The 13,655-nt window shown below is 37.2% G+C and overlaps 2 protein-coding genes across 2 annotated transcripts in view; both read left to right on the top strand.

Annotated features, from left to right (window-relative positions):
* cratb (carnitine O-acetyltransferase b) overlaps positions 1-4,150 on the top strand; it is a 28,339-nt gene extending 24,189 nt beyond the window's left edge. Inside the window, exons 12-15 of the mRNA XM_046058167.1 lie at positions 1,227-1,362; positions 1,480-1,542; positions 1,634-1,771; positions 3,313-4,150. Coding sequence (XP_045914123.1) covers positions 1,227-1,362; positions 1,480-1,542; positions 1,634-1,771; positions 3,313-3,516 — 541 coding nt within the window. The 3' untranslated portion in view covers positions 3,517-4,150. The remainder of the gene's footprint in view (positions 1-1,226; positions 1,363-1,479; positions 1,543-1,633; positions 1,772-3,312) is intronic.
* An 822-nt stretch (positions 4,151-4,972) lies between these two features.
* ppt2b (palmitoyl-protein thioesterase 2b) lies at positions 4,973-12,759 on the top strand. The gene is made up of 8 exons (XM_046058166.1): positions 4,973-5,407; positions 6,455-6,608; positions 7,646-7,741; positions 8,037-8,144; positions 8,322-8,405; positions 8,830-8,914; positions 9,534-9,588; positions 10,436-12,759. Exons 1-8 carry the CDS (start codon positions 5,222-5,224, stop codon positions 10,577-10,579), a joined length of 912 nt encoding a protein of 303 aa, XP_045914122.1. The 5' UTR covers positions 4,973-5,221; the 3' UTR covers positions 10,580-12,759.
* Positions 12,760-13,655: the final 896 nt, after the last annotated feature.

Genomic DNA, 13,655 nt, shown 5'->3' with positions numbered 1-13,655 from the left:
TCAGGCAGTTCCTTTGACCTCATGATTCTCATTTGCTCTGACATGCACTGTGAGCTGTAAGGTCTTATATAGACAGGTGTGTGGCTTTCCTAATCAAGTCCAATCAGTATAATCAAACACAGCTGGACTCAAATGAAGGTGTAGAACCATCTCAAGGATGATCAGAAGAAATAGACAGCACCTGAGTTAAATATGAGTGTCACGGCAAAGGGTCTGAATACTTATGACCATGTGATATTTCAGTTTTTCTTTTTTAATAAATTTGCAAAAATTTCTACATTTCTGTTTTTTTCTGTCAAGATGGGGTGCTGAGTGTACATTACTGAGAAATAAAATGAACTTTTTTGATTTTTGGAAAATGGCTGCAATGAAACAAAGAGTGAAAAATTTAAAGGGGTCTGAATACTTTCCGTACCCACTGTATATACTTTACCTGATAGGCCTACATCTAGTTTAGCAGGGATGCTCTGCCATGTGATTTCCCTCCTGTTGATGTCCTGATAACTATTTAGTAAACAGTAATAGTTTCTGGAAACTCACAAACAGCGAGGATTAGTCTGTCTTCCAATGATTTGTGCTGCGCGGTGTGTACAAAAAGTTCAGGACAATTCAACTTCGGCGGTGGACGTTGTGTGAGGCAAGCACAACCGCATCCGCTTGTTGCTATACGCCTTCTGCTCGACCACTTCACCTCACTCTAACAGGGACACTTGCTACTGAACACAGACTGTTTATGCTGCTCCCTGATGATAAAAGAAAAATGTTTCTGCTGATACCTGTAAAAAAACAAAAAAAACAAACAAGAAAACAGATTTAGATATGTTAACCTGTTGCTCAGAAGGTGCCTGTTATGTAATGATTATGGCTCTGGACTCTTAACTTGTTTTAACAAGCTAGATAAAAGGTAATGCCCTGGCAGTGGTAAATAGCTTTGGTTTTATATTTGATTTGATTACATTAATGTTTAAGTTAAGATTTACAATAAATATTTTATTGCTACAGTGTAAAGGGAATACTGCTGGTAAAAAGCACCTTATTTGTTTAAAGTGTTTGCAAACCACATGTTATTGCACTTTTGTGTATAAGCAGTACATTTAAATTAGAAGTGTGCAATACACTACTTTAGAATTCATTATTCAATTTTGCGCATACATTGGTGAAGAACAGACTGAAGATTGAAATTAACATTGTTTGTGTTTTTGATTTCACTTTTTGTTTTTTTGTAGAGTTCACAATGAAGTCTGTGCTTCCTGTGATATTATCTCTCAGCGGATGTTCCGAGGTGGGAGGACAGAATATATCCGCTCGCCCACAAATCAGACGCTCAAGTTCATTCTTGCTTTTGCTGATCCATCTGTATCGGTGAGAAACGCAAACACAGGCTTAATTTTTTGCTTGTTTCGACCCGGGTGATTTAACAGCGAGAAGAAATGTAGATTAGCTTGTAATCGTGGTGTGGTTTACGTTTTTGTGTTACAGCGGGAGGCAAAGCTACAACTGTTCAGAGAAGCTGTTGATACTTATGCAGCTCTGACTGATCAGGTAAATAACAAGTAGACTTTCAACAGCTTTTGCCATTTGTTGTTAACTGATAAACACTTATCTCGGTGTTTTTCCCCCCTTCTCTTTTCAGACGCTTAAAGGACACGGCATTGACCGCCACCTTCTGGGACTCAAGCTACAGGCCATCGAGGAAGGACTCAGCATTCCCAAAATCTTCATGGATACAGCTTACGGCCTGGCAACGCACTGGAAACTCCGAACAGGGCAGGTGCGTTTCTGTGTGTCGTAACGTGTGTCTTTTTTGGCTAGAGATTTGTTTTACAGAAGGTATTGACAGTCCTGTAGCACATGCAGGAACAGGAAGTTGGGATTTTTTATGATACTGTGAATATATTGGGAATTTTCTATCAGCAGTTTTCCATTTGTTCTGGAGCATGTGATGTTATTTTAATGTGGTGTATTTACTGCTAACAATATGCAGTTTGGGAGTTTCCAGCAATCAATCTTCTTATCTACAGATTTTTTTATATGATGACACTGAGACTTTTAGGTTATGTGCTCCTACAGAACCTCCTGTAAACCTATCGGCTGGACTGGTGTGGGCTTGAATTGTGTTCTCGACAGCAGAAGCATGTGTGGTTTATATGGCCTGTTTTAATTTATTGAGTTTTATAAATCACACTTTCTGTTATTGCCCCGTTTACAAAGTAGCTAGCTAATGGATGCAGTGTGAGTTTCCTTACTCTGGTGATTAAATCTGGATTCATCCTGCTTGATCAAAGTCGACACTTTTCCTTTAATTCACCTTCTCACACTATTCAGTCCAGACGTGTAATTTACATACAGTTCAGTGACACCAGATGTCAACACGTCTGTTGTGGTAAAGATTCAAAGGATTTAACCTTTTAGCTCACTGCACCCCATTTGAGATGGTTTTTGTCCTCATAGATTTGAATGTTATGTGACGTTTAATGGTGGGAAAGTTTTAATTCCCTCTAAACACAGGCAGGCAGACAAAAGTGGCTTTCTTGAGACTTCAAAGCAATTGTACTTACTTGGAGTAAATTTAAATAATGTAGAAATAACAAATGCAACTTAAATACATTCTCAATAATGACATTGGCATTAGAAAAAGTAAACAAGTTATGTAAACAATATAATTGCAACACACATACATTTTTAATTTAGCTAACTAAGTACTGAAATAGTAGTGAGATCCACTTATTTCCCTCAGTTTTTCACCTACTTTTAGGAACCACAGAATTATGATTTTGGCTACAAGTGCTGGCCGATGCTGAAAGATGTGATCATATCCAGTCACTTTCTTTACAGATTAATGTAACAGTCAATTAATCAGTTATTTGTTTGGTCAAAAAAGGACATCTTGAAAAGCTTGTTTTGTTCAAACAACAGTTCTTTACCCAACAATATTTAACTTCTATTATATAAGACAAGGAAAAGCAGGAAATCTTCACACTGGAGGGTCAGAAACAGCGGATATTTGGTATTTTCCTTAAAAAATAACTTGGTTCAGCAATTATCAAAATGGTTGCTGATTAATTCTCTGTCCATCTACTCAAACATTGACGGATTGTTTCAGTTGTGTTATGTTTTACAAAATGTTGGTGTCTGAATGATTCCAAGTTTTGTTTTACGCATTTAAAGTACGCAGTTTATTGTTTTCAACAAAAATGTGATGTCAAATTGTGATGTAATGTATATTGATAGGGGACAGGCAGTTTATGCAGGTCTAACTTTTTCTCTTTTGTTACAGTATCTTGTTTTTTTTCATCTCTCTTGCTTCTTTAGGTGCCTGCCAACACGGACAGCGTGATGTGTTTCGGGCCCCTCGTTCCCGACGGTTACGCCATTTGCTACAACCCCCAGGCCGACCACGTCCACTTCTCCATCACCGCTTTCAACTGCTGCGAGGAGACGCATGCAGAGACAATAGCGGTCACGCTGAAGGACACCTTGTGTCAGCTGCAGGAACTACTGCAGCCTACTGTGTAGAGCTGCTCCTCTCCAATAGGATATAGCCACTCTTCTACACCAAACACCAACATTTTGTAGTCTTGATGAGGCTTTTTTTTGACCTGTGGATATGTTTTTGGGCACGCTTTACTAGAGCTGTTAAATCTGAGACAGTACTGAAGACTGAACATGATGTCTCTAAGGGCCTTTTGATGCTTTTTTTTTTTAAAGCTTTAAATGAAGCAATAAGTCACTTTCCATTTCTAGCAAGAGCTGTGCAAGCAAGCCGCGTTATGCATGATACAATGGATGCTCTTCTTGGAGGCATCTAAAGCTGCAGAATATCTGGGTGAAAGCAAAACAATGTTAAAATAAGCCTGACACTCCATCATAAATCCGAACAAGCCAGAAACATATGTGTGTAAAGTGAAGGTACTCCTCACAAGACATATGATCAGCAGCCTCGAATAAACATGACTCGTGTTACAAATGTTTATGGAAACCAATGATTTTGTAGGTGTTTTGAAAATGGACCAAAAGGCAGAAAGGTGGTTATTAATGGTGACAGTGCATGTATGTATTTACTTTATTTTGAGATGAATGTGAAGAGGCTTTGGCGTGTAGTTCTGCTCTCAACTTGAAGGACTGGTTAATAAAGCCTGTTATCACGTGATCCTTTGTTTAAATGCTGTGTGTGTGTGTGTGTGAGAGAGAGAGAGATGTAGTCATTAGGAAAGGTGGGGTAGAAACACCTCAGCGGTTTGTTTTGCAATAACTGGTGCGTCAGTGTGATGGCACCCCTGCAGAAATTAGCTGGTCCTAAAGGGGCTCAGAATAATGGAACATGACTACTCAGTAAATATTGATACGGCTGAAAGCTCAAGAACAATTACATAAGTGGACCTTGAGTAGAGATTATTGTGTTATTACTTCACACAGTCAATAGCAATTTTTTTTCAGGATGACTCATAACTTGTACATTTTAACAGTAATTGTATATGATTGATCAAGGATCCATCATAGGAAATGTAGCATGATCAGTTTAGGTGTGTGGGGGAAAAAACTAGCAGAATGATTTATTATTTATATTAATATTAATGTTTTAAGATGAATTTAATAGATCTGTTAGGCATCCGTTCTATATTCCTTATAATACTGTCAAGCATTGACTCTTATTATAATTCTGTTTTATAGGTTTTTGTTACCCAGCTATGCTCTTGGTGCCCAGTACATTTTTAATCGCAGCGATACACTTTCCTGGTTAGTATTTTAAAAATATTTTTAATAACTATTAACTAATAAGTGACTGGGTAAAGAAAGAAATAATAATACAATAATACTTATCCGTTGTTACGTTATTATTAGTGATGAGCGCGGTAATCATGTGTCCGTGCTGATTAGACGAGAATCTGAAAACGGAAATGACATCAGCAGCGGCCGCATTGCTTGTAATTTAAAACCGGAACAAACAAAATAAACCAAAGGAAAGCTCAGCTGTGTTCTCGTGGAAGTGTTATAAAACAATAAACACACAGTCTTTGCGCAAAACAGGATCATTTAAGGGACACTGGCGAGCGGACTTCAGCTCTTTTGTTCCGCGGCTTGGAAAAAGAAATGGACACGAATAGCACATTAGCCAAAACATCAGGATAAAATTTTATAATTTTATTTTACAAGTAGCTCTTTTATTTAACAAACCTGTAAGTTAAGGTTTTATATTGTGTGTTTTTAAAAAAAAGTTATAATGAAGGGCTGTGCGGTGTCAAGACCGAGGAGGAGGAGGTGGAGCAGCGGGGCGGCCGGGCTGCTGTATCCGCTGCTAGGTGCGTGCCTCTGGGCTGCGGTGGTCGGGTACAAGCCGGTGATCATAGTGCACGGTTTGTTCGACAGCTCAGCGGATTTTAAAAACCTACTTGGGTTCATTAACGAGGTGAGTGGTCGGGATAAAGAAGAACTGTTCAGTGTTGTTTTATTGATTTGTATGGTATATAAACATTGCATTATTCAGGAGTTGACCTATACAGTATACTGCAGGCCTTACAGCTTGTATAACCTCATGTTCTCTGCTAAACGTGGACCTGCCCTATGCAACATGTACTCTGTATGTATAGTTAGTTTGAAGATTGTCTTGTAATGCAAATACAATTGGTTTGCAGCAGCAACACCACATGAGAGTGAGTGATTAGTACTAAATAAAGTAGGTTCATACACATACAGATGTGTTATAGAGTTGTAAATGTGTTACTTTTGTTTATTATAACCTGTAGTTTGCACTGAATCTATTAATGTTCTTGACCATTTGTATATCCAACATGCCAAACTATCTCAAGCCAATCTGGACTTTTTGTTACATTAAATCTGTGAGAACTGTGACCTGTGCACAGGAGTTGTCAGTACCTGAAGATCACAATGAAGAGTTGAAAATCTCCTGTCCTGTTTTTCTTTTTGAGCTATCCAAAGCCCTTACACACCCTGGTCAAGTTGACGGTGTGGTGATGTTGGTAAAGGGAAGTTTTTTTTTTGTGGGTACTCCGGCAACAGCTGATGAGGTTAGACCAAGATCAGGTTCCTCTTTCTTTTACCTCTGCTGTATTAGAAAGTTGAAGACTGAAAGCAGGCTATATTTCTGGAGGACGAAAGTAAATCGAAAGCGGAAATTCAGGCTGCACTCTCTCTGCTTCAGTTAGTCTGTGATCCTGCCTTCTTACCAAACATCTAAATGAATCATCAATATTTAAAGCATATCCTGAACAATTAGTAGCCAAACATCCCCATAGACCTTTGGTAACACAGGAGGTTTGGTTTGCCTTGCTGTCTAACTCTGCTGTTACTTTTAATGCTGATGATAATGTGTTGTTTCTTGTAGCTGTTTAACACTTCATGCAACAATTAGAGGAATTACTTGTACACAGTCCCACCCTGTAAGCTCAGTACACCATGTTTATTAAGTGATACCATCTTCTTCTAATTCCTGCAGTCCCATCCTGGAACAAATGTGACGGTTATCGACTTGTTCGACAGAAGTGCCAGCCTGCAGCCCATGTGGAAGCAAGTGGAGGGATTCAAGGCAGCTATTTACCCAATAATGCAAAATGCAGCAGACGGGGTCAACTTTATCTGCTACTCTCAAGGTCTGTGAGTGCATTGGTGCAATATGAAATAGTGACATAAATGTGGTATTTGCTTAAGATTATGAAAGAGTCTTGGAATGTGTCTTTAGTTACAATGCCATTCTTGCAAAAGATGACCTCAAAATGACACTGTATTCTTTAAATTGTACATATTTCACTCCTAAATTCAAAAGATAGGGCTTTACAGGCCTTTCTGCTTGCTGTTTTATTCTGTGGATATATTTTTTATGACTCTTGGTGCTTCCATCAGCATTTGGAAATTCCCAGCCAGCAGCTTGTAATTCAAACCGCTAAATTATTCACTCAACCTGTTACCACAAAACATTAGTATTTCTGTGGGGAACTTAATCAATAAATCAAATTAATTTCCAATTATTTTCACATGTTTATATTATTGTTTATTAGTTTTTATTATTCCTTTAGATTAAATGTGACACTATTCTGAAAATCAAACTGAAATGTATTTTTAGGAACGTCAATGTGATTATTCTAATTAGAGCTGAAACAACTAGTTGATTAGCTGATCAAAAGAAAACTAATTGGCAACTAGTTTGATAAGCAATGATTTACTTTAACAATGTTTTTCAAGCAAAAATGGCAAATGTTTCCTAATTCCAGCTTCTAAATGGCGAGGATGTTTGCTTTTATTTGTCTTACGTGAAAGATAAATATCATCAGGTTTTTTGAATGTTGGTCGAACAAAACAAGACATTTAAAAATGTCACATTTGACTTGCAGAGACTATAACGGATGGTTTTCACTACTCCCTGACATCGTATCAACCAAGCATTTAAGTTTAATCAAGAAAAGAAGCAGATTGAAGCCCTGAAGATAATAACTTAATGTGTGGGTTAAGAAACAAATTCTCTTTAAATTCTGAATAAAACATCATTAAGTTGCATTTTTTCCTGGTAAACAAGCCAATATTTTCTAAACCTTCAACAGCAGCATAGACAAAGCGAGTGATCACCATTCTATCCAAGATGAAGTTAAGTAGGTAAAAAGACTGATGAAAATTTGTTTTGTTGACTTTACAGGTGGACTTATTTGCAGAGGAATCCTCTCCACTCTGTCTGACCACAACGTCCAGTCTTTCATCTCTCTGTCCTCGCCTCAAGCCGGACAATATGGAGGTGGGTTTAAATCACTTGTAAACAATATTTTTTCTAACAAAACTGTGAAAACAGTGTGAACGACATGCAAAAAGAAAAAATCATATTACGATTATTTTGACAGATATTGTCATATAAGTAAATGTTTTAGTGGTTATAGGAAAAAAAATCTAAATGATGATGATGAGATTGATGGGGTCTGTACCAAACAACTGTGATCCCTGACATCTTGAGAATATGATCAAAGGCCAGGGCATCTCTGTAGCAGCACAATGCTTCATTTACATCCTGCTCTTTTTCTTTTGTTTTCTCTCAGACACAGACTACTTGAAGTTCCTCTTCCCACAGTTTGTGAAGTCCAACCTCTACCACCTCTGCTACACTGCAATGGGTCAGAGGATATCCATCTGCAACTACTGGAACGGTGAGACGCCAGGAATAACTTTCTCATATAGTTGACACACAGAAGGTGTGTGAAGGCATACAATTTAGTAATTCCTGAGCTTTTCAAACCTCAGAATTAGATACTGATTGTGGTGTTGTCAGATTCAAAGAGATATACTATAAGAAAGTGTGTGCTGTCCTCTTCCTCCCTCTCCAGACCCCCACCACAGAGACATCTATGTGAACAGTAGTGATTATTTGGCTCTGCTCAACAGTGAGAGACACAATCCAAATTCAACAGGTAAGCACATTCCTTCAAGTTTTTATATGTAACTATCAGTAGGTGGGCGTTTGTCTTTATGATTCAACAGTGACAGATTTTGACTTTGTGACTCGTAAAAAGAAATATCATTTAGTAGAAGAAGGTTTTTGTGCCTAATAACTCAATAACTCATCATAACAAGGTCCTTCAGCTGGTCCCTTGGAGAGTGCTGAATAATAGGAAAAGTTATTTTCTAGAATATGCATTTTGTTTTTATTTAATCTAGTATGGTATAAATAAAGATGCACAAATACAAAGAAGCTATTTGCAGTGAACAAGATGTCGTCTTCCTCAGTGACACAATATATCAGGTAAAGCTAGCAAGTTGTTTTACTGGATTGCAAGAGGTTGAACAGATGTACCTAATAAAGTGGTCACTGTGTGTTTTATGTCTCAATCTCAGAGTGGAGGAAGAACTTCCTCAGAATCAAAAAACTGGTCTTAATCGGAGGACCAGACGATGGAGTCATCACTCCCTGGCAGTCAAGGTGAGTTCATCCTCCGTTTTTTTTAATTTAAAAAAAATATTTTCGTGCTCATGCTCTTTTAATTTGACATATGATTTAATGTAATAATCTTTGTTATAGACAAAACGATTATATGGTAAACTGACACATTGCATGTGTTTAGTCAGCACAGGGTTAAAATTGGGACATTTTTGCACTTTGATAGTCAAAGTCGGGGTGTCGTCAAATGCATTCCTATTTGTCTGTCATGTACACTGGACCCACAATTGCATAGAACTGACTGCTAAAATACCTCTAAAAGACCGGAGTTGATTCATTTCATTGAATATTATGCATGTACCTCTGAAGAAAGCCAAAATACTTGAGATTGCAAGTAATTTCTCTGCTACAGCTAAGGGATTCCTTTTACCAATTTACTTTGATTCATACACTGATTAAACTACAAGGTAGCACCAGTTTTCCATTTTTTACGGCTTTAATGTGGCTTCTTCAAAGTCTGTTTTTTTACCAATGTCATGTAATAATTTCTATGCTTTGTTCACGCATTACTTGGCTTTGCAACATCTGCTTTTTTAGCATGATCAGATGACTTACATGTGATTCTCACACATCAAATCCCCGTGTCTCTCATGATTTTTAGTCAGTTTGGATTTTATGACAACAATGAGACCGTCGTTGAGATGCAGCACCAAGATGTGAGTGAAAATCATACAACAGACACACATATACAACACTGGTTTTGATTTATTTCAACGCCCTTTGTGATCATTACAAATACTTTGATATTATTTTGGATTATTTTCATCTATAGGTAGTTATTTATTGTGTCATGCACACTTGGACTTCTAAGATACCAAAGATACCATTGCAGTGGATTTATCAGACAACCACAGAACTTCTTAGACGTCAGTTTTATGTTGAATACAAAGAACTTCATTTTCCGTCCCACTTTTAAAAATAACTTCCTCAAACACAACTCAGGTTTTTTATAATTGTCCAACCAGAAGAAGTAATGAGAAATGAACAGATTTACTAAGAAGTGGCATCTTTATCAATCATCATTTAAAGAACAATAAAACATGAAATTGACTTTATCTTTAATCTCACCTAAATCATGTAACAATCTATGTCTTTTCTCTTCCGCGAGAGCTTTATACCTGCACGTTTATATTTGTAACGGTAACGTAACTGAATGTAACTGTGATATTTGGCTTTTTGGTTAAGTTCTGCATTACATAAAGTTCTACAATATATTTAGGTTTGTACCAAACATCAACAGATTATCTTTCCCTATACATGAGGAATAATTTGCGCTGAGCATCATTGTAGCCTGTTTAGAATTTTTTCAAATAAATGAAGCATACAAAATAAAGATTATCAGTTTAAGATCTTTGCTGGAGCTGGATCACTTACATATATCTGATGTTTCTTCAGTTCATATTCTTCAGTTATGTGCTGCCTTAGGATGATATACCAGTTTTAAAATGTAAAATGAATTTAGAAGAACACTCCCTAAATCATATTCTTCTTTTCCTGTTTCAGTTTTATTTAAGAGATGTTTTCGGCCTGAAGACGCTGGCAGCTCGTGGAGATCTGATCATCTGTTCGGTTCCCGGTGTCGAACACGTCTTTTGGCACTCAAATGAGACCGTGTTTCACACGTGCATGGAGAAGTGGCTCGTGTAGAGAAAAACTCTTGTACGGCCATGTATGAAACTCTGCTTTTACAAACCACTGTAAAGCATCCTCACAAACATTTGTGAGTGTACTCGGAAGGATAAAATCTCAGCTTTGGGATTGGATTGCCAGTGTTTGTTTTTCCTTGGACATTTTGTTGGTAAGGTTTGTTTTTCTGTAGATACATTTAGTTTTTTATGCTCATCCTATTAACTACTTAATTACTTTAAAAAGAATAGTTTGACATTTAGGGAAATGCACTTATTTGATTTCTTGCGGAGAGTTCAGAGAAAATTTATATACACTGCAGACTTGCAGTGCTATATGACAGAAGCTATATCCAGCAGCTGGTTAACTTAGCATAAAGACTGATGGAAACAGTAGCTCTGACCAAAGCTAACAAAATCCACCTACCAGCACCTCTTAAATGCTATAAATAACACATGATATGTTTATTTAAACTGCACAAAAATCTTTTAAGAAACATTTATTTGATTTTATGAGACATTATGTGCCAGACTATTTCTTGGACTGGTGCAGTTGCTTCTTGGAGTCTTGTTGTTACTTTGAGGTTACAGGGCAACCAGTGGAAACTCCCGGAAGCTACTGGTCCCTGACAAATAAAACACTGTAAAACCACGAAGTGTTATCTTTACACTCCAGTTTTATAGGGTATAGCCTGATGTGTAAATCAGTGGGCTTGAGGTGCTTGATTTTTTTTAAACTTTGGACAGAGTCAGGCTAGCTGTTTCTCCTGTTTTCTTTATTCTATGCTAAGCTAACTGGCTGGTGACTGTTCCTATTTATCATATGGACACAAAAGTGGTATTGATTTTCTTTTCCAACTCTCGGAAAGAAAGGGAAAAAGAGTACATGTCAAAATGTTAAATTATTCCTTTAAATATTTATTTTAAACCGTGCTGCTGTTGTCAGACAAATTCAGCACATCCCTGTGTGATTTATATTTTCTATACCCTAAAATATAATGCACAAATGGTCAGTAGCAACAAACATAAATAACTTCATAAACTACAGTTTGCAACGGTGAAGCTAGTCACACATTAAAGGGGCATTCCAGCTATTTAGAATTGCATCTCCATTTCCCTCATGTCTGCTCTTACGGTGTAAAAAATGGTGGAGTGCCCCTTGTTAATTTGTATGAAAGCTTTAGTTTATTACTTTTACTTACATAGAGTGTATATTAATGTGTGCATCTGTGTGTGTTTGGTCACACATACCTCAAAAACCCACACAACACAACAGTGCCTGAGCGATGTTCTGTCATCTTGTCTACATGTACAGACTCACTGCCCTGCTCATCTTATGATATATGAATTTATGTCTTGTTATCCTTCCATTTTTAAACCTGGTGGGATCTTGTTTTTTGTAGCGTGCACATACGATCATGAATATCATGCTTATCGTCGTCATCATGCAGTGCTTTCGAACTTTAGTAGATTGCGCCTTAAATATTGCCCACATGCCTCAGCGTTTCATGTTTCATACCAAAGTGCTAAGACACACTGCCTTTAGTGATGGTGCTAAAACAAACGATAGAGAGGGGTGGAGACTGGCCAGAGAGTGGCAGTGCTATATTAGTATTTACTTGTCCACCAGGCTATTGTACGTGGCAGTCTTTACCTCCCATCGTGTTTAGATATCTCAGGCGTTTTAGCAACCTTCTCGTTTGTCTCTAGCAGAAAGGGGATTTTCTTCTTTAATAATTTGCATTTTGTTGGATGTTTAAGGCTGCCTCTTGTACTTTTAGGTGTTCCTTAAAAGATGAAGAATGGAAATATCTATTGTGCGATAAAAACAAGAAGTAAATTACTATTTTTAAAGTATGCATTGCACAATATTTTGCCAGATAAAAAGAAGGGAAATGATGAATCTGGGAATATTTTAACTTAACTTGTAAAGTTGTTACATTTGCAGTATACTTATGTTGCATTCTTTTGTTTTATGTATGCTTGTAGAAAGTCATTGCATACAATATGGGTTTAAGGGATGTCCTCTCTGTTCAGTTTTCTTGGCTTTACAAACAGAAATTGTAGATTTGGACACTTTTTTTAAAAACTCAAACAGAAGCTACTATTTTGAACCTGTCCTACAATTTCTACAGTATTTGGTCTGCAAATAAAAATGTGTAAAATGTTGTCAATTTTTCTTCAATAAAAGGTAGTTATGAATGTCTCTTTTTGTCATAATTTATTACAACAACATTTTTTTTGTCCATTCAGTTCAGGAAACACATGACACCTCAAAAAATTAATGGCTACTCATTTATCACCAATATGAGTGAGCATATGGGTATAAATAACAAGATTTATCAAAGAGGCAGTTTGTTATAGTTCTGAATAGTTAAATTACATTCCTTGTTAAAATATGCATCATATAAAAACTACTACTTTGTTCACTTGTGGTAGGGGAAGAAACGACAGCATTGTAAATGGTGTCTTAGCTCTTCTTCTCTGTTTAGCATTGGTCTCTCTAAATATAAGTACATTACAGTACAGTAAATATAAGTACATCAATTCTAAGTTTTGTTGTCCTTGAAACCCTACCAGTCAGTCAAGAATAGTGATGGGTCGATACCTTTAAGCCTAGTATTGAGTAGTATTGTCTCCAGTCAAACCAGTACTTCATTCGATACTTTGTAAACAGATCACAGTAAAAAAGTATTATTTGTATGGTTTTGCTTGAAGCCAAACACGCAAGCAACACACTGAAAGAAGGAGAAGTGCGCTGCTCTTTTTTCCCTTTTGTGCCTGCACCCGCTTGTCCATGCGAGATTTTAACAGCCCCTTCACTTTCGGCTGCGGTCTCAGGCATGTTCGTCACTGTTGCAAGTCTATCACCACAAGCTTGGCTTTCCGTTGGTTTCATCTTCTGGTATCCAACGAAGGTTAAAATCAAGGGCAACTGGACTTGGTTGAAGATACTGGAAGACGTTTCGTCCCTCATCCAAAGGACTTCTTCAGTTGAAGTCCAGTTGCCCTTGATTTTAACCTTCGTTGGATAACTATGACCTGGATGATTGAGAATCTTCATAGACATCTTCTGGTATCATTTAACACTTCTCTGT

The sequence above is a fragment of the Micropterus dolomieu genome, linkage group LG09, assembly GCF_021292245.1.
Source record: "Micropterus dolomieu isolate WLL.071019.BEF.003 ecotype Adirondacks linkage group LG09, ASM2129224v1, whole genome shotgun sequence".
In the NCBI taxonomy this organism is placed as follows: domain Eukaryota; kingdom Metazoa; phylum Chordata; class Actinopteri; order Centrarchiformes; family Centrarchidae; genus Micropterus; species Micropterus dolomieu.
This window is presented reverse-complemented; position numbering and strand designations above follow the sequence as displayed.

Coding starts and splice junctions, on each gene's coding strand:
- ppt2b (XM_046058166.1), top strand. CDS start 5,222: ATGAAGGGCTGTGCGGTGTCAAGACCGAGGAGGAGGAGGTGGAGCAGC. Junction 8,406..8,829: donor ACACAATCCAAATTCAACAG/GTAAGCACATTC, acceptor TCTCAATCTCAG/AGTGGAGGAAGAACTTCCTC. Junction 9,589..10,435: donor TTGAGATGCAGCACCAAGAT/GTGAGTGAAAAT, acceptor TTCCTGTTTCAG/TTTTATTTAAGAGATGTTTT.